The sequence below is a fragment of the Aquarana catesbeiana genome, linkage group LG11 (genome assembly GCF_042186555.1).
Source record: "Aquarana catesbeiana isolate 2022-GZ linkage group LG11, ASM4218655v1, whole genome shotgun sequence".
NCBI lineage: Eukaryota > Metazoa > Chordata > Amphibia > Anura > Ranidae > Aquarana > Aquarana catesbeiana.
In genome coordinates, this window is record NC_133334.1 from 203,016,536 (window position 1) to 203,042,948 (window position 26,413).

Below are 26,413 nucleotides of genomic sequence, written 5' to 3' on the forward strand. Positions count from 1 at the left end.
CATACCCCTGCCCTATATCATAAGGGGAGGTACTTCCAAATTATACATTCGAAAAACAACCAGCAAAGAGAAAACGCACCTACAAAGGCTACCGATTTCAATACAAAATTGAATTTTATTGGACATACATGTGTCAATCAACAATGGAAAAGATGAGGAAACTGTTCCTCACTAATATCCCTAGGGGAATATCTTCTCTTCTATAGTTGGTATTTTGCCTAGTTTTTATTCTACTTAAAGATGGCTTGCCCTGTATAGAGCTGCACAGTTAATCGTTAAAAAAAAAAAAAATCACAATCTCGATTCAACCCCCCCTTATGATCTTAATCCGGCATTTCCATGATTCTACGTAAACAGTGCAGAGCCGTTCTCTGCTCACTCAGAGCTGTCAGGAAAATCTGGTTTATTTACGGAAATTTCCATCTATTTAGAGATTTTTCTGTGAACTTAATCCCCAAGCATTTATGGAAGTCATTAAATGTAACCCTTTTCTAACATAAATATGGCATGCTGCCACTGTTGGACTCCTAATAATGCTAGTTTTTCTGGCTGTTATCCACAATCACTAACTTCAATAGTTTCTGAGCTGCAGGAGAAAACAAAGTATGCAAAGTAGTTCTTATCTACAGTATCTCACAAAAGTGAGTACACCCTTACATTTTTGTAAATATTTTATTATATCTTTTCATGTAACAACACTAAAGAAATGACACTTTGCTACAATGTAAAGTAGTGAGTGCTTAGGCTTGTATAACAGTGTAATTTTTCTGTCCTCCCCAAAATAACTCAACACACAGCCATTAATGTCTAAACCGCTGGCAACAAAAGCGAGTACACCCCTAAGTGAAAACATCCTAATTGGGCCTAATTAGCCATTTTCCCTTCTCTGTGTCATGTGACTCATTAGTGTTACAAGGTCTCAGGTGTGAATGGGGAGCAAGTGTGTTAAATTTGGTGTTATCGCTCTCACTCTCATACTGGTCACTGGAAGTTCAACATGGCACCTCATGGCAATGAGTTCTCTCAGGATCTGAAAAAAAGAATTGTTGCTCTACATAAAGATGGTCTAGGCTATAAGAAGATTGCCAAGATCCTCAAACTGAGCTGCAGCACGGTGGCCAAGACCATACAGCGGTTTAAAAGGACAGGTTCTACTCAGAACAGGCCTCGCCATAGTCGACCAAAGAAGTTGAGTGCACATGCTCAGCATCATATCCAGAGGTTATCTTTTTGAAATAGATGTATAAGTGCTCCCAGCATTGCAACAGAGGAGGGGTGGGGGGTCAGCCTGTCAGACCATACGCCACACACTGCATCAATGGCTGTAGTCCCAGAAGGAAGCCACTTCTAAAGATGATGCACAAGAAAGCCCGAAAACAGTTTGCTGAAGACAAGCAGACTAAGGACATGGATTACTGGAACCATGTCCTGTGGTCTGATGAGACCAAGATAAAGTTATTTGGTTCAGTTGGTGTCAAGCATGTGTGGCGGCAACCAGATGAGGAGTACAAAGAAAGGTGTGTCTTGCCTACAGTCAAGCATGGTGGTGGGAGTGTTATGGTCTGGGGCTGCATTAGTGCTGCCGGCACTGGGGAGCTACAGCTCATTGAGAGAACCTTGAATGCCAACATGTACTATGACATACTGAAGCAGAGAACAATCCCCTCCCTTCAGAGACTGGGCTGCAGGGCAGTACTCCAACATGATAACGACCCCGAACACACCTCCAAGACGACCACGGCCTTGCTGAAGAAGCTGAGGGTAAAGGTGATGGACTGGCCAAGCATGACCCCAGACCTAAACCCTATTGAGCATCTATGGGGCATTCTCAAATGGAAGGTGGAGGAACGCAAGGTCTCCAACATTCACCAGCTCTGTGATGTCGTCATGGAGGAGTGGAAGAGGACTCTAGTGGCAACCTGTGAAGCTCTGGTGAACTCCATGCTCAAGAGGGTTAAGGCAGTGCTGGAAAATAATGGTGGCCACACAAAATATTGACACTTTCGGCCCAATTTGGACATTTTCACTTAGGAGTGTACTCACTTTTGTTGCCAGCGGTTTAGACATTAATGGCTGTGTGTTGAGTTATTTTGAGGGAACAGAAAATTTACACTGTTAAACAAGCTGTACACTCACTACTTTACATTGTAGCAAAGTGTCATTTCTTCAATGTTGTCACATGAAAAGATATAATAAAATATTTACAAAAATCTGAGGGGTGCACTTACTTTTGTGAGATACTGTATATATATCTTTTCTGGGTTAGTGACTCCACGTATTGAATCAAGGTAGTCTCAGAATGATTTCCTTTAACTCAGAAATCCTCATATTGTACTTTAAACATATACTGGCTATACATTGGTTAATTTTACACACTTTCAAACAGCATTTGATCACAAACTAATCGTTTCTATTCAAACTATGAAAAAACAAAACTGCTCAAGTTGGGTTGCCTTGATCTGTTTGATTGTGTCTGTGTTAGGCTAGGTTTGCACTTCTGTGGGTGTGGGACTGCAGGTAAATCACACGCTTTCCGGCACCAAAATCACGCTGCTGTTAGCAGATGTGTGGGGGGGTGCCAAATACAGGGCAATCTTAGAAGAAAACCTGTTAGAGTCTGCAAAAGACTTGCGACTGGGGCAGAGGTTCACCTTCAAGCAGGACAATAACCCTAAACATACAGCCAGAGCTACAATGGAATAGCTTAGATCAAAGCACATTCATGTGTTAGAATGGCTCAAATTCCAGATCTAAATCCAATTGAGAATCTGTGGCAAGACTTGAAGATTGATGTTCACAGACACTCGCCATCCAATCTGACAGAGCTTGAGCTATTTTACAAAGCAGAATGGGCAAAAATGTCTCTCTCTAGATGTGCAAAGCTGGTAGAGACATACCCAAAAAGACTTGCAGCTGTATTTGCAGTGAAAGGTGGTTCTACAAAGTATTGACTCAGGGGGGCTGAATACAAATGCACAACACACTTTTCAGATATTTGTAAAAAAAATTGAAAACCATTTATCATTTTCCTAACACTTTACAATTATGTGCAATTTTGTGTTGGTCTATCACATAAAAGCCCAATAAAATGCATTTATGTTTTTGGTTGTAACATGACAAAATGTGGAAAATTTCAAGGGGTATGAATACTTTTTTTGAATACTAAAATTGGTATTACGTATTTATAGACTATACCTCATAGCCTCTTACTACACGCATGCCTCGTCCACCCCCTCCGTAAGCTGCCTTGAAGATGATAGGAAAGCCATATGTGTTGGAAAATTCTTTTGCTTCAGTCAAACAAGTGATGGGAGCGTCTGTACCTGGTACAACTGGAACACCTACGAGTATACAGAAAATAGGATGTCAAAATATTTTCCTAAAAAAGGAGAATGAAAAAAACATAAATGGATTTCAATTCACTTAGAGATGTAAAATTTAGCATGGCTATTTGTACGAATGCTTGACCCTATAAATGTCCAATATACCATTTGATAATCAGATTAATCAGATTCATTCAAACAAATTAACCCAGTAACCACAACAGGAATAGTATTGAGGCTATGGAGAAGGGCAAAGCGTTTCAAAGTCTGTGTAACAGGGCAGCTCAAAAAAAAAAAAAAAACAGAAAAGATAAAGTACAAGTTCTGAAACAAAAATGTAGATGATGCCCCTGTCAACTTGTTTTTAATGATGCAAGTTCTGCAACCATTATACTCATTTTTGGTTGATTAGTGAGCCACCTACTGGAAAATCCCAGCTAGCGACTTTCAGGAAGTGAAACAAGGGTAATAAAAGCTCCAGAGATTAGAACTTTAAAAGTTAAAGCATGACATTTTACCTTCAACTAAAACTCCAAGCTAGAATTACACAGACGATTAACCCAGCATCTCATCTAATTTTAAATGAGTTTTAAAGGCAGAAGGTTTTTTATCTTAATGAATTCTATGCATTAATTTAAAAAACCTTCTGTGTATAGCAGGCTCCCCATCACCCCCTAATTACTTACCTGAGCCCCATCTCTCTCCAGCGATGTCCACAAGTGTCTTAGCCATTCGGGACTCTCCACCTGATTGGCCGAGACACAGCAGCTATGCCACTGGCTCCCACGGCTGTCAATCAAAGTCAGTAAGCCAATCAGAAGAGAGAGAGGGCAGGGCCAGGGCTCCATGTCTGAATGGACACACGGAGCTGTAACTTGGCTTAGGTGCCCCATAGCAAGCTGCTTGCTTTGGGGGTACTTAACAGGAGGGAGGAGCCAGGAGTAGCGAAGAGGGACCTGAGAGGAGGAGAATCCAGGCTGCCCTGTAAAAAACCACTGCACAGATGAGGTAAGTACAACATGTAAAAATTACATGCATAACATAAATAAATAATATGCATTAATTCTGCATAAAACATTTAACAGCATTGTTTCATGAGATAATTTATGAGGGCGTGTTTAGGGGTGGAATTAGGGGTGGGCATGGCAGGGGTTGGGTGGGGCAACTGGTGGGGTGTAACTCGTGAGGCCTGGCTAGTAGCTCAGGACTTGAAATTTTGAGCCCTGGTTTAGATTATCATCTTGTATGCCTACTGATAGCAGAAATTACCCTTGTCTCAGAGAAGAAGACCAGGACCTGCCAGGTAAAGTACTAAGCTTGGTTATGAATTAGACACATGGGGAGAATGAAAAGAATGCTAAGATTAGGCTTTTTGTGGGATAAAAGCACCTTTTCCCCAGTGACTAACTTGATGACTTTATTAAGGGATAAAAAGGGATGAGTAGAAGACACTTTCTACATGCCAGTTCAGCAGACCAAGCTTTCAGTCACAAAATCATGCACATATGCACAGAGATAAGGGACATTCTCAAGACTCTGTGAATTACATTCTCTAGAGCAGGGGTGTCAAACTGGTAGCCCTCCAGCTCTTGCAGAACTACAAGTCCCATCATGCCTCTGCCTGTGGGAGGCATGCTTGTAACTGTCAGCCTTGCAATGCCTCATGGGATTTGTAGTTCCATAACAGCTGGAGGGCTGCCAGTTTGATACCTGTGCTCTAGAGTTTTAATGCAAAACAACAACGTTGAGGGCATCAGCTGTAATAGTTCTAAGAGAACTGTCCACAAAGATATGCTTGTGTTCTCTATTCATAGGTCCCATCTAGTTAGCAATGGTCTGGCAAATGAACATAGCAGCAATTGTTGGCTGCAGGGCAAAACCTTCAAGGGCAAAGCAGGACTTTAAAAGGAGTTTCGGAACCCTAGCAACAAAATCCTTGAAAGAGTGAACATCCTCAATAAAGAAAAGAATAAGTAAATCCAGACGGCCGCACTGCTGAAATCACCTTTATTACAAAGGTTCCATAAAATGGGCTAAAAACTTTAAGCGGACAGCTAAATTGTTTTGCAGTGTACTTGCACATACTAATAACAGCTGCTATGAGTAAGCACTAATACAGCGTGAAACACGTTAGCAGAGTCAATTCATTCCCCTGCTGTCTAACAAATGCACCAGTTATTACAGAACTTTTGTAATGAAGGAGGCATAAGTAGTGCAGCCATCCGGACATCCTTTTTCATTCGTTCTTGCAACTGCGAGATGGGCTGGCACCTGAAACTGCTACTGCAGATTGATAAGAAAAAAATGTTGAGAACTGAAATAGATGGTTCCCTTAGTGGATCCTGCTATTTCTTCTGTAATTCCTTTTACATAGGATACATTTTAGAAATTCAGGATTGGATCAGTTCTGAAAGTGCACTTTTTGTGCATGTATTGAGAAAGTGTTTTTGAAATTTGCCAGTTTTTAGTGCCCACAGGGGCTCGTTTATGCTGTGGAGAGGGATACTGCTGGGCAGACTAATGAACACCACATCCATTTGTGTGTCCACAGGAGAAAACATTTGGCATAAGGCAACAGATTGCATTTCATAAAATCCAAGGAAAAGAAAAACCTTTGCAGCCTCTGCTACAAAATCAGGATTCTCTATATTTTTCTCCATGATATCCTCAAGAAAAGGAGGCTCCGCTTCTGAATCCTTAACAGGATCCGAGGGAACAGAGGATGTGTGGCATATCTGGCCTCTGGAAACCAAAGGTTCTAGAAGTGTTGGCTGTCCACAGAATTCAGACAGTTAAAGAGAAATCTGCTTTTTTCAGACAGGCTGCACGATACATGCCTGAGAGGGCACCAGATTTAGATAACAGGAGTGGTGCCATAATAGGACATTGCTCCAGGACATGGAAACCGTTATAACCCTGAGCTCTGGTTTGAGCTTTCTGTAAACCGCCTGTAGAAAACATGCTATTGGGTCCTTGTTTCCAAGCTCCTTTGCACCTGTGATCTGCCACTGCTAAGTGAGGGGATCCCCAGTGTGGTACTCACGGGACACAGGTCAAAATGAATGGGGTTTTGTGTGTCCGGATATAGGAGCTGCTATAACACAGGTGCTGAGTGTGTTCTTGTGGCTGTATCTCTGTACAAGGTGATAGCAGGAGTGCAGCAAAGCGCTCTATGCATTCTCAGTGGAAAAGGCGGATGGGAAGGCATCATCCAGGAGGAGTGGCAGTAACTTCATCCTCCTGAAACTTAGTTAGGATAGGAGAAGGAAAAAAATACATTTTTAAGTTGCTTGTGTGGAGAAATGTTAGAGGCAAAATGGTAGGGGTTACAGCAAAGTGAATATCACTCAATTCTTCTGCCTATAAAACCGCATAATGGACTATGTGTACTGTGGACAGAGTTCGTAAAAGGCAGGAACCAATGTAAACATACAGGAAAACTCCGTCTTATCCTATCCATAATGCTGGACCCAGGAAAAAGTCCAAGCTTCACCTGTCAGGGTGGGCATACCCCCAAAAGGGGTCTTAGGGGCATTGGAACAATAGAAATGGACCACTGCCCTGGACCTGTATAACACGCTACGGCTAACTACACATTTTGCACTACGTGCCAAAGTGAGCACCTAGTGCGGGTACCAGTGCCAAACATTACAGGCCGCCATCACACAATGGGGTACAAACTGAGGATAACCGATCCAGGAACAGCTGAATAGCCCAAGGCAATAAGCAGCCAGATCTTGGTAGAAGAAGCAGACAAAAAAATAGTTTAAAAAGGAAAAATACTTCTCCATGAGAAAACAGGCCCATCCCTAAGGACACTTGCAAAAAGCTGGAGTCTCATGTAGAAGGCAGGGTTATATGGAATGCTCTGTAGGTGTCCCTAGTTCTGAGGGAAACCCCGCTTTAAAAATAACTTAATAAACATTTTAAGCGTATGTACAATTAATATAATAGGGCTGAATGAATGTACTTCCTATAACAAGAACTGCAGAAAAGGAACCTATGTATGCACAGGAAATGTATGAAAACTAAAATAAATATACATTTTTTAACTTTGACCATTCTTACCAGCACTTATTGCAATAGCTCGGGCTTCCACTTTATCACCCATTTTACGCACAACCTCAGGTGAGGGTCCAATGAATCGTACACCAGCATCTGCACAAGCCTGTGCAAAATCAGAACGCTCAGACAGGAAGCCATAGCCTGGGTGAACAGCATCCACTTCATTTTCCTTGGAGGTGAAAACAAATGAAAATCATCAAGTCTAAATTCAACAAAGCTTACCAAGGTTTTTTTTTAAGTTAGTTTTCTTCATGTAGAAAAGTAAAGCGGCATCATTTAACTAGGCTGAATTCTGTATTACTATCATGTAAACAATTAAAAATTGATCTGATAGAAATTCACTGCATGGAAAAACAAAGTTGTAAAGACATGGTTCTTAGCAACATACAAACACAAAAGAGTGATTGTCATCCCCCTTCCTGCCCAGGCCATTTTGAAGTTTACAGTGTTGTCACACTTTGAATCACTATTGCGCAGTCATGCAACACTGTACCAAAATTTTTATTTTATTTTTTGAGACAGATGGAAATTTCTTTTGGGGGCATATAATCACCACTGGGATTTTTATTTTTTTGCTATATAAAAGGAAAAAATACCAAACATTTAAACACAACACAAACACAAAATAAAACAGTTTTCTTAGTTTCTGTTATAAAAGTTTGCAAATAATCTTTCTTCATAAATTTAGGCCAAAATATACTCTGCTACATTTATTTTGTAAAAATAACCCAAAATAGTATATATTATTTAGTCTGTGTGAAAGTTAGAGAGTTTACAAACTATGGTATATACAGTATATTTGAAAATCGATTAGTCCTAATCTAATTGATTGAGGCCCTAAAATGTCAGAACAGTACAAATACCCCCCCCCCCCCCATGACCCCTTTTCAGAAAGCAGGCAGATCAAGGTATTTAGTAAGAGGCATAGTGAGGTTTTTTGTTAAGTTGTAATTTTTTTGTCACAAGTTTTTGGAAGGATGAAGAAATGTAATAATGTTTTTTTTCACAAAGTTGTCATTTTTTACATACAGCATTGACATACTTTACTACGAATTGCACACTAAAACATGTTCTGCTATGCCTCCTGAGTATGGGTATGCCACACATCTGTGAGACTTTTCACAGCCTAGATGCATACAATGGCCCACAATCCAAGGAGCACCTTTGGACTTTCAAAACTATCTAGTTTCCTGACTACCTATCACATTTTTGGAGGACCTGGAGCACCAAAACAGTGGAAGCAGTCACAAAATGACCACATTTTGAAAAACAAATACCAAAAGGTATTTTTTTAAGAGGCATTGTGAGTCTTTTGAAAATGTCATTTTTTGTAAAATGCTGAAAAGAAATTTTTTTTTTTTTTCACAAAGTTGTCAATTAATTAAGATATTTCTAACAAATCATAGGCATACTTAGAATTACACCCAAAAACATTCTGCTACTCCTCCAGAGTATGGGGATATCACGTGTGTGGGACTTTTCCACAGCCTAGCTACATAGGTGGGCCCAAAATCCAAAGAGCACTCGCGCTTTCTTGGGGCAAAAATTATACATCTAATTTCCTGACTACCTATCACATATTTGGAGGCCTTGGAGCACCAGGACAGTGTAAACATCCATAAAATGTCCACATTTTGGAAAGCAAACACTTCATGGTATTTTGAGGCATGGTGAGTCTTTTGAAGACTTCATTTTTTTTTTCCACAAATGTTTGGAAAATGTGGATTGAAAATGAAAATTAATATTTTACACAAAGTTGTCAATTAAATAAAATATTTCTCAAATGGGCATACTTAGAATTACAAGCCAAAACACATTTTGCTACTTTTTCTGAGCACAGAGTTACCACGTCTGAGAGTTTTTCAGGGCCTGGACTGATAATGTACCAGACACTATCTTGTGTATCACACAAATCAACCAATTGTAACAAAAGCAATGTACTGTAATGGTCGCACCTATGAGTGGTCAGTGAATATAGCTTACTCCTAAAAAGTTCAGGCACTGTTTGGAGAACCAACATATGGTAGTCTGTGTGATGAATGTTAGCCCACTGCAGCTAGAGGGGAACCAAAACACCAGGGATGGTGTTGTGCAAAAGAACAAACAAAAGATTCCTCTTAATCCAGCACTAGAGGGTGATGGCTATAAACCACTCAAGGCATACCTCGGTAAAATCATAAAAGTGTCTATGGCACGATTTGCGATTAAACGATTTGAGAAATCAAAGTCCAAGGATTCCAAAAATGGAAAGGGTTAACATATGGCTGACAGACAATCAATGTTAAACAAAATGCTTGATTATGAACCTCAATCTCACCCAAACCTTGACAGGCTAACTCAGGCATATTAGGGCCGGTGCTGGGGGATGGCCAAAAGGTGTGTAGGCACCAGATATCACATGGGCATCCATCCAATAGAAGGCATGACAGACCACTGGTTGAACCTGTAAGGGTCAGTGATGTAGAGAGGCCCCCAATGGACCAGGCAGAGGACTCCAAACCACCGGGTGGTGCAGCTGGTGTAGTCGGGCGGCGGGCCAGATGTGACATCACCAACACAGAGCAATGTCGGACTGACTCAACACAACAAGACTTGGGATAGAACGCAAATGCGGTAGTAGAGCAGATAGAAGGCTGTCAGCAGGCTGTAGTCATGACGAAGCGTTTTGGGTGTGGTTCTTTATCAAATGATGTGACTAGAAAGTCACATTACCATCTTACAACAAAGCAGACAATAAACAATTGAAAATAATAATGAAAAAAGGTAAATTAAAAAAAAAAAAAAAAAAACTTAAGAAAAAAAATTTAAGACACAAAACTCAAAAAATATAAATGAATTAATAAGTTAATATAACAAAGTATATGTGTTATCAGTGGTGTATTTAGGTTTTGTGCTGCCCTAGGCCTGACTTAACTCACGCCCCCTCATTTAAATATGACCCACCCCTTCCTGTCAAGGCCACACCCCTTCCTATTTAAGACACGCCCTGTAAACCACACCCCTTCCTCTTTCAATTGATGGGCACAGTGGTTGTGTTTGATGGGCACAGTGGCGGCAATTGATGGGCACAGTGGCTGCGTTTTATGGGCACAGTGGCTGCGTTTTATGGGCACAGTGGCAGCAATTAATGGGCACAGTGGCAGCAATTAATGGGCACAGTGGCTGCAATTAATGGGCACAGTGGCTGCAATTAATGGGCACAGTGGCTGCGTTTGATGGCACAGTGGTGGCAATTGATGGGCACAGTGGCTGCGTTTTATGGGCACAGTGGCTGCCTTTGATGGGCACAGTGGCTGCGTTTGATGGGCACAGTGGCTGCGTTTGATGGGCACAGTGGCTGCGTTTGATGGGCACAGTGGCGGCAATTGATGGTCACAGTGGTGGCAATTGATGGTCACAGTGGCCGCGTTTGATGGCACAGTGGTGACAATTGATGGGCATAGTGGCTACGTTTGATGTGCACAGTGGTGCATTTGATGGGCACAGTGGCTGCATTTGATGGCACAGTGGTGACAATTGATGGGCACAGTGGCTGCGTTTGATGGCATAGTGGTGACAATTGATGGGCATAGTGGTGCGTTTGATGTGCACAGTGACAGCTATTGATGGGCACAGTGGCTGCGTTTGGGGGCACAGTGGCTGCGTTTGGGGGCACAGTGGCTGCGTTTGGGGGCACAGTGGCTGCGTTTGGGGGCACAGTGGCAGGGTTTGAGGGGCACAGTGGCAGGGTTTGAGGGGCACAGTGGCAGCGTTTGGGGGCACAGTGGATGCGTTTGGGGGCACAGTGGATGTGTTTGGGGGCACAGTGGCTGCGTTGGGGGAGCACAGTGGCTGCGTTGGGGGAGCACAGTGGCTGCGTTTGGGGGGCACAGTGGCTGCGTTTGGGGGCACAGTGGCTGCGTTTGGGGGGCACAGTGGCTGCATTTGGGGGGCACAGTGGCTGCGTTTGGGGGGCACAGTGGCTGCGTTTGGGGGCAGAGTGGATGCGTTTGGGGGCACAGTGGCTGCATTACTAAAGCTGCCTGGGTTAGAGTATACAATTTTTTTAAATCAATTACCCGAGGGTTCCCGCCGTCGTCGTCGTCCTCTCTCTCGCTCCTCCTCCTCCGGTAACCAAAGAGACATATCCCGACTCCCCGAGCTGGACTGCAGAGGTGGGTAGGCAGAGCATTAGGCTCCGCCTCTATCAGTCAAGCTGACAGTCTGTCATGGTCCATCTTATGGGGGCGGCAGTTGCTCCCTCCCTCGGCCAAAGTATGTGCCCATACTGTGCCAGTACTGATGAGTGCACAATATATAATAAGGCAAGCCGGCCGCGGGAGGCTGTATCAGAGCAGGAGCTGGCCACGGGAGGCTGAATCTGTTCGGGACGTGGGGAGGACGAGTTGGGGGGGTTTCTGCGCGAGTGCCACCCTAGGCCTAGGTCTTGTCGGCCTAGGCCAAGACACAGCACTGTGTGTTATCATGGATAATAATTATCCAATCGAAACGACAAAAGCTTTTTGGACCCATTATGCACATACCGTCACAACAAAGAATATTGGCAGTGGCCAAGGGTAATTAAACTAAACAAAAAAAAGTATGGGGGGAATTGTGATAAAAAGATGATAGGAAGGGGGGAATAATAAGGGGAAAAAAAGAAGAGATGGGGGTAACAAAAAAAACAGGAAGGGGGGGGGTTTAAAAAAAAAAAAGAAGAAGGGATGGGGTAATAAACAAAATAGGAAGGGGGGGTTAAAAAAAAAAAATACGAAGGGGGTAATAAGGAAAAAGGGGAAGGGAGGGGGAGCAATAAAAAATAATAGGAAGGGGGGTAAAAATAAATTATATGAAAAAAAAAAAACAACTGCAATCAATACTTGTGCCCAATGAAAACTAAAAGAGAAAAAGAAACTCTGAAAAAATATACATAAAAAAGATGATATGTATACAAATATAAAACGAAACTCAAATATCCATTATATCCTAGGTTACGAGGTCTCAACTACTGTGGCCGGAATTACATGACACATATTAAAGAAAGGAAAGGGTGAAACAGGAGCTGACTGGAGGGACTGCATAATAAGATGGTGTGTACTTCTAGTTCCTCGTTTAACCACTTAGGGGACATGGTGGACAATCTGTATATCCAAAAGGTCTCCCTTCTGTACAACAAAGCTAATCTTTCATTGGTAGTAAGGGAGCCTTCTGGTATACACTCAATGGCTGTTACGGACAGTTTACTAATGTCCTTCTTATGATGAATTTTAAAGTGCCGAGGTACACTGTGTTCATCACAACCCTTGCTAATAAGACGACGATGTACTCCAATGCTTTTTTTTTTTTTTTTTTTTAAGAGTATGCATGATGCGTCCTACATAGATTGCAAGCGCACCTAAGCATGTAAACAACATACTCAGTGGAGCAAGTTATAAATTGCTTAATGTCGTGGTATTGCCTTCACCATCAGTAAAGGAATTCTGTATATGTCTGAGGAACTGGGAGGTAAGGCAGTCCCCTCTTCTTGCACTGAAAAAAGCCCATCCTACTGTTAAAGTATGAGCGAATACCCATGGACCTCCTATTGCACATGCTCTTGAATTTGTTAGGTGCTATGATGTTTTTAACCATGCTTGCTCTCTTAAAGGTAACTTGAGGAGCTGCTGGAAGATTAGGACCTAACTTGGGATCCATTTGGGGGATGTGCCAATGATTTTTGATCATTTTAATAATAGACTTGTAGCTATTGTTAAACCCTGTTATGAATCTGACATTATTATTAGTGGTGTTGTCTTTTCGTACTAGAGAGAGGGCTTCCAAAAATTTACCAAAAGCTTCCTGAATTAATGTCTCAGGATATCCCCTTTGTTTGTATTTACTAGTCTGCTTGGCACCCTGATGAACATAATCCTCCCTCCTAAAACATTTCCTGTGCAACCTTTGAAACTGCCCCGGGAGAACGTTATTTTTCCACGCAGGGTGGTTACAGCTAGAAAAATAAAGATAGGAGTTCCCACTAGTGGGTTTACCATAATTTTTAGTTTTAACCACTTCCCGCCCACCATATAGCAACATGACATGCGCAAAGTGGTTCAGTTATCCTGTTGAACGTAATACGACGTCAAGCAAGATAAGCCACAATTGCTCGCCCGTGACACACCACAACTCCGATCTAGGTAAAGAGCCTCTGACAGGCGCTCTTTACCATGTGATCAGCTGTGTCCAATTACAGCTAATAACAGTGTAAACAGAAAGGCTGTGTATCCGCTTCTCCTCTATCGCATCTGACAGACGCGAGGAGAGGAGAGCTTATCAGCCGCTATCCTAACAGGGGGGTCTGTGCTGATTGACCACCAGAGATGCCCACCAATGATGACCACCAGGTATGCGACCCATGCCCACCAGGGATGCCCATCAGTAATGCCTGCCAGTGCCTCCTCATCAGTGATGCCTATCAATGCCATCTATCAGTGCCATCTATAAGTACCCATCAGTGCGGCCTTTCAGTGCCACCTATGAGTGCCCATCAGTGCCGCCCATCAATGCCCATCAGTGCTGCATATAATTGCCACCTATCAGTGCCTCAGAGCTGAATATTAGTGCCCATCAGTGCCATCTCATTGGTGCCAACTTATCAGTGCACGTCAGTGCAGCCTCATTAGTGCCCATCATTGAAGAAGAAAACTTACTTATTTACAAAATTTTATAACAGAAACAAAGAAAAAATATTTTTTTTCAAAATTTTTGGTCTTTTTTTTATAGCGCAAAAAAATAAAAACCGCAGAGGTGATCAAATACCACCAAAAGAAAGCTCTATTTGTGGAAACAAAATGATAAAAATGTTGTTTGGGTACAGTGTAGCATGAGCGCGCAAATGTCATTTAAAAAGCGACAGCGCTGAAAGCTGAAAATTGGCTTGGGCAGGAAGGGGGGAAAGTGTCCAGTATTGAAGTGGTTAATCACTCTTCCTTCATGAAACAATTCCACATCTAAAAAGACCAAAGATAAGGGGTCAAGTACATGTGTAAATTTTAGACATAGTTCATTACAGTTACAATGTCTAACACAGGCTGCAAAATCTTCCTGGCTACCAGTCCATATGAGGAGAATGTAGTCGATGCAGCGACCAAAAAATACAATATACCTAGCATAGGGTATAGGGCTCCAGATATAGTATTCTTCCCAAAAACCCATTTTAACATTTGCGTAAGAGGGAGCAAAGCTGGCTTCTATTGCGGTGCCATTGATTTGAAGATAGAACTTATCTTGGAACACAAAATAGTTGTGTTCCAAGCAAAACTTGGTGGCATATATCAAGGAATGGGCTTGTCTGTGGTTCAAGTTGGTATCTGTAAATAAAAAGTGCTGGAGAGCTGACGTAATTTTTATGGAGCCAATATGGAGGAAACAACCATCTCGGATAGGATTACGGGTGTTGCAGCTGCCGAGAGACAAAGGGGGTTTGGCGGTGCCACACCCCTGGAGCTACTTCTTGGCAGCACAATTGCAGCACTTGAGGGGATGCAACCTTCCTGAGAGAGGGGATTTGGACAAGGAAATTATGCTCCTGGGAACAATTCATAAAACACTAAAAGAAGCCCTAAAAGCCAAGTCCTTTAAATTTACTTACCTTTGAACTGGTTAATAAGGTATGTAAGGCAACCAAAGAGATGTTGGGATATCAAGGTCCTGGAGGATGGGATAAACAGCCCAATCTCTGTATTTGCGGACGATACTAAGCTAAGCGGGGCAATAATTTCTCCGCAGGATGTGGAAATGTTGCAAGAAGATCTGAACAAATTAATGGGGTGGGCAACTACGTGGCAAATGAGGTTTAATGTAGAAAAATGTAAAATAATGCATTTGAGTGGCAAAAATATGAATGCTATCTACTTACTAGGGGGAGATCCTCTGTGGGAAATCTAGGATGGAAAAGGACCTGGGGGTCCTAGTAGATGACAGGCTCAGCAATGGCATGCAATGCCAAGCTGCTGCAAGCAAAGCAAACAGAATATTGGCATGCATTAAAAAGGGGATTAGCTCTAGAGATAAAACAATAATTCTACCACTCTACAAGACTCTGGAAAACTCTGGTCCGGCCGCACCTGGAGTATGCTGTCCAGTTCTGGGCACCAGTCCTCAGGAAGGATGTGCTGTAACTGGAGAGAGTCCAGAGAAGGGCAACAAAACTAAGGGACTGGAGGACCTTAGTTATGAGGAAGGGTTACGAGCACTGAACTTATTCTCTCTGGAGAAGAAACGCTTGAGAGGGGAATATGATTTCAATGTACAAATAACGTACCGGTGATCCCACAATAGGGATAAAGCTTTTCCACAAAAGGGAATTTAATAAGACAAGTGGCCATTCACTAAAATTAGAAGAAAAGTGGTTAAACTGGGTAGAGGGTTCTTTACTGTAAGAGTGGTTTGGATGTGGAATTCTCTTCCACAGGCAGTGGTTTTAGCAGGGAGCATCGATAATTTAAAAAAACTATTAGATAGGCACCTGAACGACCACAGCATACAGGGATATACAATGTAATACTGACATAAAATCACACACATAGGTTAGACTTGAGTCTTTTTCCAATCATGCCTACTATGTAACTAAGGTTACACCGGATTCTCTCCTATTTGGGATAACAAACATTTACAGGATATCGAAAACACAGAAAGAAATAGGGAATGGGAGAGATGTGGCTTGGTGCGGCTGGCTCAGTTGTACAGAGGGATAACCCTTAAAGCATTTCAAGAGCTCAGAGAGGAATATGAAATTTTGAGGCAGTCCTTTTATAAATATCTACAAATTAGACATGCATCGGACAAACAATTCAAAGAAAAGCCTCTAAAAAGAATGGCATTCTTTGTAAAGTCTTTGATGCAGGTATGTCTAGGGGAGTGATATCAGGGGTGTATGGGGCTATTTGTGGGACAGCGACAGGTGGGGAGGTAGAATTTCCTTGTAGGCTTCGATGAGTGGAGGATTTAGGTGAAATAACAGAGGAACAATGGAAATACTAGAAGCCGGACCAATAGTATCCCTATCCTCGTCACAGAGAATCTCACATTTACCGCTGCTTCATAGAATATACTATACCCCTCAAAAACAATTTTTGTTTGGGCGGAGGCTGGATGCCAAATGCCCATGATGTGGAGACCCAAATGGAGACCTCATCCACATGATGTGGAGCTGTCCAAAACTACACAGGTATTGGGGGGAGGTTATTAGCACAATAAGATTTATTTTTGAAGTTGCCCTTTATCCCATAATATGTATCCTGGGGTATATAGGGGAAGAGGGCATAATAAATAGAAGGCAAACGGCAATAATAAAGAGGTTTGTTCTTGATGCAGAAACGAAATAGCAAGAAATTGGTTAGCTATAAATCCACCAACCCATACAGAATGGATAAATTAAGTAAACAACATCATCAAAAAGGAAAAATATGTATACATCACAAGGGGAAATGTTGAGACATGTATGAAAATATAGGAATCTTGGTTAAACAGGGGAAATTAAAATATCAAAAATATTAATAACCGAGAATAATAAAAGTGGGAAAACTGAGAAGTAGATGGGAAGATGGAATGGTGGAACTAGAGTAGATTACAAGCCTCTCTGAGCCTTTTCTTTCGCTTTTTTTTCCCTTTTGCGGGCAAAGGTAATAGGAAATGAAAATACTGTATTTATTGGCATATAACACTCACTTTTTCACCATGAAAATCGGGTGCAAATAGCGTGTGCGTGTTATATGCCAATACTTCAATTTCAGCTGCCTCGGAGGCAACGGGGGGGGGTCAGATTACATACAGTGAGAATCTCCTGTTTACTTGGCGGCCTCCGTAATAGGAAGTCAATAGATGGCAATGACGAGGCTGCTGCATTTATGGCAATGGCGAGGCTGCTGCATTGATGGCAATGGTGAGGCTGTATTGATGTGGACTAATAAGGCTGCATTGATGGCACTTGTGAGGCTGCAGGTGGGCATTAATCAGGCTGCATTGATGGCAATGGTGAGGCAGCAGATGGGCACTGACCCTTATTTTGCTTCAAAGTTCCTTATTTAAAATTTAAGTTTTTTCCTGAAACTTCCCTCTTAAAATGAATGTGTGTGTTATACGCCTGTGCGTGTTATATGCCGATAAATACGGTAAGTAATAAAGACATGTAGTGATAGATGATGGGGGGGAGGGGGAAAAGAAAAAGGTAGAAAATATATATTTTTTTTATGTGAAAGAAAACGTACAAAAGAGAAGCTATAAGTAGAGCACCAAGTGTTTTATATTTAATTGCGCAAAGTGTTTTTGAGAGAATTGTTTGAAAGTGAAATGAAATGAAAGTCTGTTTATAAAAATGTAAATAAAGATTACTTGATTAAAAAAAAAAAAAAAAAGATCTTAGTAAGGACTGATAAGTAGGTAAGGGATCATTTGCAATGGTTTTGTACGTACCAACATTGGACAATAATCGGATGGCCTCATTCTGATAATCAACCCTGTTTTGAATGACTAAAGTGCCACCCTTGTCTACTTGTTTTACTACTATTCTATTGTTTACACTCCAAGTCTTTTAATGCTGACCTCTCTGTACTGGTTAAATTATTGGTGTACTTTTTTGTTGGAATTGCATAATGCTAAAAGATCGGTAGGTAGCTTGGTAAGAGGTCTCCACACAGGGCCTTTGCAGGAAGTGGGAAAGAAGGTAGATTTAGGGAAAAAACCTGTATGAACTATATCAGGGGTGGGAAAAGGTTTACTGGGAGTGCTCATCGGCTCTCCATTATCCCATAATTCCATATGCATGGAAATGGCATAATCTTCAGAAGAAGAGTTGTCAAGGGGATCAGGGACACTAGGCTCCAGGCTGCCAGTCTCCTCTATCGGCTCACTGTTGGCATCCTTGGCAAAAAAAAAAAAAACTCCTGACTGTTAGGTTGTGAATAAACCTGTTAAGATCTTTGAACAAACAATTTTTTTTTGTCCTATAGAGTGAGGCCTATAGAGTGACTTAGCCCTTTAGTTAAAGTGTTTGTAAAGTCACTAAAGTGACTTTACATGCATCCCTAATGAAAGTTTAAATGTTTGTTAGAAATGAACAGGGAAAACTACCTTTTCTGACACTGCAGCCGTGCAATCACATAATTCCCCTGTGGTGGCCAGCCTCGATCTTTGCAGAGAAGTGGGAGGGGCCGAGATTCCCCTCTGCTGGCCGGCTGATGTCACAGGGTAATCTCTGTCCCTCCTGCTTCTCTCCATAGAGCGAGGCTGGCCAGCACAGGGGAATCATGTGACCGCACGGATGCAGTGTCAGAAAAGGTATTTCCCCTATTCATTTCTAACAAACACTTACACTCTCATTAATGGCAGCATATCTGCATGGGGTTCCTTTCCTATGTGCTACATTATGCAGCTTAATAGAGGTGGAAGGGGTAGGGAAGAAAGCGATCTCATGATGACAGGGAGGGAGGGAGAGGGGAGAGACTGTCAGAGGAGAGAGAAGGGCTGCGGATGATGAGGCACGTAAACTGACCACGGTAGTCTGGGCTCAGCAGCCATGATTATCATGGTCAGCAGAGGCAGGGGGACTCAGGAACTGGCAGGATCAACCAGGTTTATTACCAGTTAGGAAGAGAAGAAGAATTGCACAGCACAAGCACTGTCCTGCCTGCCCTAAAGGAACAGGACCTTAGTTTTTTTTTTTTTAGGTTTACAAACACTTTAATAATGAGCTTTCATCTCTATTAAGTATATGCGAAGAGAGATTATAGATTTTTACAGTATTGAGCGCTGATATCAATTGCTCTATTTTTTGGTTGTTCTTAATCTTACATTTTTAAGGTATAATAAATAAAATAAAATAAAAAAAAGAGGGGGGAAGGAGGGGGGAGAAGACAGGGGAAAAGAGTGGGGAGTGGAAGAGGGGTTAGGTGGTAGATGGCTTCCATAAATCCAGAATGCATGCTCTGGCCACGTTTAAAAAGTGAATTGTGAGCATCTATAGCAGGTAAGCGGTACACTATTAATGTGGCGTAAATAGCTCATAGGATTACTGCCAAGTTTTACTGAAGTAAGCTTAAGTACTAGTTGTCTCATTTGAAGCCAGAATGGGCATACTTTTGGGCAGCTCCAAAAAATATGTTTAAAAGAGCCCCTTCCTGGTGACAACGCCAGCATAAATGATAGGTTTACAGGAATATTTTGTGCAACGTTTACGGATGTATACTGCAGGAAGGGACACCAAAAGTTTATACAGTTGTGACAAAAGATGATGCACTTAGAATGTAAACATGCAAAAAAAAGTCCTTCAAACGTAGTAGTTTTGCGTAAACTACCCACTTTAGCGATAGTAGTCCTCAAGAAATGTTAAATCTAGTATGTTGACCAGATGTCAATAGGTGGGTCCAACAAATAGTAAATGGCTGACAGCAAGGGACAGCTAGAGAATGTCACAAAGTGTAGAAGCCAAAATTTGCCTATTCCCAATAGACAATCAATGTGTCTATCAGTATTGCCCAAAACAAATGCCACATTTTTCAGTAAGGGATTCAGGGAGACTGATGTAGAGAAATCTCTGGTAGGGAGAAAGTAGACTAGAGTGTAGAGAGGGGACAGTAATCATATTGACTGGAGAGTCAGGGAACACATGATAGTGGGACCAGAGAATGTTCCCGTTGGATCACGACTCATGGTTTTATGGTGGCTTGAGTAAACCAGCGCAACACTCATGCTAAATGTAAGGCCTTAAAGTATAGTAGGAGATCAAGTAGGCCAATATCTCCCTTCTGCTTGGTGAGTGATAGGAGATAGCTACGTATGCGCTCCTTTTTTCTCTGGAGTATAGATCTACGTTTGTTCTAAGAATGTTTAATTTCATGTAATACTGCTGACTGGTTCACTACCTCTGTTCCAAGCATCAATGACTGTACTTTTTCAGGAAATACTTTATAAGGTTTGTTTTGAACTTTCCAACTGCTAGTTTAAGGTCATGTCCCCATGAGCTTGATCTAAGCTTCACATTAAAAGTTTTGCCCTCCTGAGCATGATTTACTGTACATCCTTTACTTAAAAGTTTCAGTACTTTCCCTTTTTTCTTCAAGACTATACATATTCAGGTCCTGAATATTTCCGGATATGTTTTGTCCCCTTTCACCAGTTTTGTTGCCCATCCCTGGACTCGTCCTTCTCAATATATTTGTGTAAGTAATTTCCTGAACTGGACACTGTATTCTAAATGAGGTCTATCTAAAAATCTACATAGGGTACCTCCTCCCTTCTCCTGGTGAATTCCAGAATTATCTTTGCTTTCCCCCCTCCAGGTCACCTAAGAGCAGATATGATCACAATGTTCCCACAGCAAGCACCACATCAAGACAGTGGATATAAATTTTCTTAGGGTGTTTCACAGTAGGACATAAATAAAGAGTAATGTTCTGCCTGAAGCAGAAAGAGGAAACCACTTTAGGGAGAAAAAAGGCTTTAGGTCTCAAGACAGCCTTGTTCTTGTGGAACACCAAGGATGACTTCTTACAGGATGTCAGGATATTTCTATATTAAATTATAAAAAACAATTAACTATGATTTTGCAATAACTACATTCGCCCTTCTCCTGAACCATTTAAAACAAAGACAGGAAGAAAAGGTCTTGAGGAACTGGTTCTTCAGACAATCATGTTAACCAAGCTTAAATAATGTAAATGTAATGTTAGGTTTACACAACTACTCAATGCTGAGTGGACCCGACATCTGAGGTCAGTAAGTAAAAGTAATTTATCAAGGAAAACCCAGTTTAAGATAAAAAAAAACCTTTTTTTTTTAAATAAACCACTTTGAAGCAAAATAATGGTCAGTGAGCATCAATGCTACCTAATTAGTGCCCATCTGCAGCCTCAATGCAGCTTAATCTGTGCCCATCTGCAGCTTCAGTGCAGCCTGATCTGTGCCCATCTGCAGCCTGATCTGTGCCCATCTGCAGCCTTAGCAGTGACAATCTGCAGCCTAATCAGTGCCCATCTGCAGCCTAATCAGTGCCCATCTGCAGCCTAATCAGTGCCCATCTGCAGCCTAATCAGTGCCCATCTGCAGCCTAATCAGTGCCCATCTGCAGCCTTGCTCCTCTCTGCAGCCTGATCAGTGCCCATCTGCAGCCTAATCAGTGCCCATCGGCAGCCTAATCAGTGCCCATCTGCAGCCTTGCTCCTCACTGCAGCCTGATCAGTTCCCATCTGCAGCAATGCTCCTCACTGCAGCCTGATCAGTGTCCATTTGCAGCCTTGCCGAAATAGACAGAGCCGGACTCCTGTGATCTCGGCTCGGGGTCACGCCCAGTCCGGCCCCTTGGCCCAGATCCTATGATGGGCATAACGCCGGTCCAATGTCAGGACGTCAATGCTAGGGGCCGTCCAGCGGGCGGGACTGAGAATGACTGCGAGCAGAGCCGAGTACACAGGAGATCCAGCTCTGTCTATTTCGGCGGCGCTCCTCCCCTCCTTCCCCTCGGTGGCAGCCTATATGGGCGTATAACGCGTACACACGATTTTCCCCTTATTTTAAGGGGGAAAAAGTATGTGTTATACGCCAATAAATACTGTATTTACCAAAGTTTTCCTACATAGGCTGTCTGTGACTGTGTATGGGTAAATTAGACATAGACCTGTACTGCAGCTAAACTGGCTATTGTGGTGTACCAGGGAGATTGTTTATTGTCTACCCTAATTTAACAGTTCTATTGAAGTTAGGACCTATATTAAATTTTAGTAATTTTCTTTTTTGGCTCTTCCAGATATCTTCCTTTCTCTCTTCCGGCCACAGAGAGTGAGAAATTGTCTTAAGAGTGATAAGATATCTTATTTTTAATATTTTAATGAATGGTTAATCACCCTTGTATAGTTGGTTGGGGCTGTCCCAGGTTTTTGTCTTTGAAATTTCAGAGAATTCCCCTTTCTATTGTGTTGATGTCTTTGATTGTGTGTATGAAATATTAATCACCAGTAATTCTGGTTTTGTATGAAATTGTATAATTATACTTATTTATTACTATATATTTATACTTAATATATACTTAATTATTATTTATATTTAATTATACTTTATTTATAATTTACCATTCGCCAAACCCCCCTTTTTTTGTCAAATATTCCCCATATTTATTATCATAAAATTTTTATACCACACATTCACTATAAGGATGAGGATAAGAATAAGATTTGTACTTTGATGATACTCAAGGCCAGATGCAGCTCCAGACCAGAGTGGAAGGTGGACAGAATGCCTCCCATGGAGTAATTCCTAGAATTACATTTCCTGTACTTGAACCACACAAAATAGGGCTTCCAGGTGCGATTACAGACTTGGTGAGAAGGTAACTTCCTAGCCTTCAAGAGGTTAGGGATGACCTAATCCCATAGGACCTGGCCTTCAACAGCCATGCCATTAAAGCCAGCGACCAAAAAGCAGGATAGAAGACTAGACCTTGGGAAAGAAGATATAGAAGGGTCCACAGAGGAAAGTTTGACAGATGTCCGAGCACCATAAAGTATGACCTACTGGTCAAGTTTGATGCAATGAAAATCACCACAGTGACCTTAATCTTTATCCTATGGAATATGGGGGAGAAGCCAGGGAGGCTTTCTCCCACTGACACCAAGGATGGGGCACTATTCCTCCCACTGACACCAATTATACAGAGCTATTCCTCCCACAGACACCAATGATAGGGCACTATTATTTCCACTGACATCAACGATGGGGCACCAAAATTTCCCTAATACCAAAGATGGGACATTGTTTACTCCCACTGATGCTGGGACATTTTCTACTCCCACTAGCCATGGCCCGGCCCCCTTAAAGTCTGAAGCACAGTAAACCAGCCCTTTTTTTATACAGTTTGGAGATCCCCAGTCTGCATAATTGGTCACATTTGCTTTAGGAATCATGGAGACCTAAGAAAAGCCAGTCATTGATTTAATTTTACAGCATCCATTGAAAACAAGTATCTGTTTTAAAAGAACTCTAAAGTTGCAGCATAGGATGGAAAAACACATTCTGTAATTTGGGATTGCTGTTCAGTAGCTGTTCTGCCTACAAATAATGAAACCAAGCAGTATCTCACATCTCATTTGCAGAATATCAGAGAATTAGCTCAAAGAGCATATGACACAGCCTCATAATAACCCTATGCAAATGAATATCGCAATTCATTTGATACTGTTCATTTCTGATCTAATAACTGCAGCATTAATGTGCTGGAAATGTTATCATGTAATAATGTAAAATCGCTCAGAATTAAATCTATACCCTTTGAAACATTCTGCAGAAATGCAGGAGTGTAGAGCATGATAGGGTGCTGAAAGTCAAACGGCAAGCATCAGAATTCTGAAGCAACTCCATTTTAACATATATTTGCTGAACTTTCATAATTCAGGAAGCAGTCTTTCAAAGATATCCAAACAAATTAGAATGATTTGTGTGCAAGGAATAAAGATGGCTCCTTGTTTCATGTAAAAAGTTTGCAATCCTTCTTTAGCTTTTTCATAGTCCAGGGTGGGGGTAGACTATCTCACTCAATATCATTCAACCGGAATGCTGAATCTATAAGTCTGCAGAGACTGCTTCAGGGAAGATCCACTTGTTAGGTTTTTGCTTAAAGTGATACTAAAGTCTAGGGTTTTTTAATGTTTAAAAATAACAAACATGTTGTGATATATCCTTCAAAGAACGGGTCACGGCCCCAATGTAGTGATTTGATAATAATATGTATAGTATAGTGGGTAGTAAGTACTCTTCCGCAGCAACCCAATTCTTCCAGAGAGATGCACTTTATTGACTTCCAACACAGAACAAGGTCCAAAGTCCACAGATGACAAAAATATCCAGCAGAGTATATCATTCAAAGTCCCATGTTCCTAGATTTGCACCTCCACAGCCATACACAGACAAGACGATCCTAAAACTAAATGCCAGCTTGAATGTCCTGTCTGAAATACTAGTCCACTAGGAGGGAGTTTCTGCTAGGTCAACCCAAAATACTCTTTGATCTTATTGTTACCCCCTCAAGGCTAATTACCATCAATAAATACTTCTTCTATGGTCCTTTAAACAATGTACCCTTTGAAATGTTCAATTAGGTTTCCAGACCATACCTCACCTCACACACATAGGTAGACTTGCATAAGATCAACACATCAAAGAGTCTTCAGCTGTCCCCTTGATATGTTAAAATTCAGTTGACTTGGACAAATCAACCATTGTCAATTGAATTCTGGCCTGGTCAATATTGACTGTATGTATACATACATATAATAATATAATGTCCCACATAAATCGGTGAACATATTACAACATATACAACATATACCCCCACTTGGGTCGGTTCTAACTACTAGAACTGACCCATAAATCAAACAACAAAAAATATCATTTTGATTTAAGGTACTGGATGCTTTACAATGGCTCATATAAAATATGAAATTGAAACTGGTTACATCTCTCTTCGCCAGCCTCTAAAATATCCCCATGAAACAGTTATTAGATAATATAACTTTTAGACCATGACTGGAAAAGGATTTGGTAAACATCAGTGGCCCATATAGCTGTTAGGCCTTATTATATCACATCAAGATCTTGAATATTGCACAAAGACGAGCTGATGACACAGTCCATTCTTCGGTCTGACTTCCTCTCCCACCATCTCACCGAAAGTAAATTTGGTATGCTCTGGGAGCTCCAATCACAACAATACCTACCTGCTCTGTGCAGTGGTTTTGCACAGGGCAGCCCCAATGCTTCTCTTGTCCCCTGCCGGAGCTCCCGCCCCTCACTCCTGCCGAGTGCCCGCACAGCAAGCTGCTTGCTGTGGGGGCACCCGAGCCGAGCCGCTACCCTGTGTGTCCATTCAGACATGGAGCAGCAGACTTCTCCTTATTGGCTCTCTAACTTTGATTGAGAGCAGCGGAAGCCAGTGGTGCCCACTGTAGTCTCTGCCAATGAGGGAGAGTCCCCAGACAGCTGAGAATCTTGTGCAACATCTCTGGATCGAGATGGGACTCAGGTAAGTATTAGGCAGGCTGCTGCACACAGAATGCATTAAGATGTAAAAAAAAAGGGGGGGGGGAGCTGCACTAAACGGATTGACCTATGAAGCAAATAGCTAATGAGTGTGCTCTCACAGTGAATATGGCAAGTGTAAAGAAATATTGTGAAATGACACAGTATAGGGCTGTGCCAGTGAAAAAAAACAAATAAAGTGTTAATTACAAAAAATGTGGCACACCTATATACACATACTATGTCATTAAACCAACTGACTAATAATATAAAGTGCTAAACCATATACATTGAGTAGTTGATAGCAAAAAGTAATAGTAATGACCATGCAAAAATGAAATAAAATAAATAAATGTTTGATTAAGAAATTATAAATAATCAAAAAATTGAATGATGTCAAAAGTCAAAAATTAGATGAAGCAAAAGTCCATACGACTAAGTGACTCATTGAAGCTGACACCAAACACAGCACCACAGAAAACGTGAAAGGATAAGAAATGCTTCCACCACAGCAAACACTGCCGCTTACCAGTCCACTATGGTGCCCTATCACGGGGGACCACAGAGCGCGGATGGCCTATACCCCGGCCCAGGATCTCTGTGTAAACACTGGACTCCTTAGCTTCAAATTAAAAATTTTTGACTTTTGACATCATTCAATTTTTTGATTATTTATAATTTCTTAATCAAACATTTATTTTATTTCATGGTCATTATTATTTCATATGGACATTTTGCCATCAACTACTGTATATGGTTTAGCATTTTATATTATTAGTCTGTTGGTTTACTGACATAGTATGTGTAAATAATTTAGGTGTGCCAATTTTTTTGTAATTATCACTTTATTTGTTTTTTTCACTGGCACAGTTGTTTTCACTCATTGTAGCAGTTTTTTTTATATGCCCTATACTGTGTTATTTCACAATATATCTTTACACTTGTCATATTCACTGTGAGAGCACACTCATTAGCTAATTGCTTCATAGGCCAATCCGTTTAGC

The 26,413-nt window shown here is 41.5% G+C and overlaps 1 protein-coding gene across 4 annotated transcripts in view; it reads right to left on the reverse strand.

Moving 5' to 3' along the window:
• PC (pyruvate carboxylase) overlaps nucleotides 1-26,413 on the reverse strand; it is a 989,411-nt gene that overhangs the window by 640,749 nt on the left and 322,249 nt on the right. For all 4 annotated transcript variants that reach the window (XM_073605170.1, XM_073605168.1, XM_073605171.1 and 1 more), the window contains 2 exons: nucleotides 7,392-7,557; nucleotides 3,196-3,341 (listed from right to left, as the gene is read on the reverse strand). In XM_073605170.1, the coding sequence (XP_073461271.1) occupies nucleotides 3,196-3,341; nucleotides 7,392-7,557 (312 nt within the window). The remainder of the gene's footprint in view (nucleotides 1-3,195; nucleotides 3,342-7,391; nucleotides 7,558-26,413) is intronic.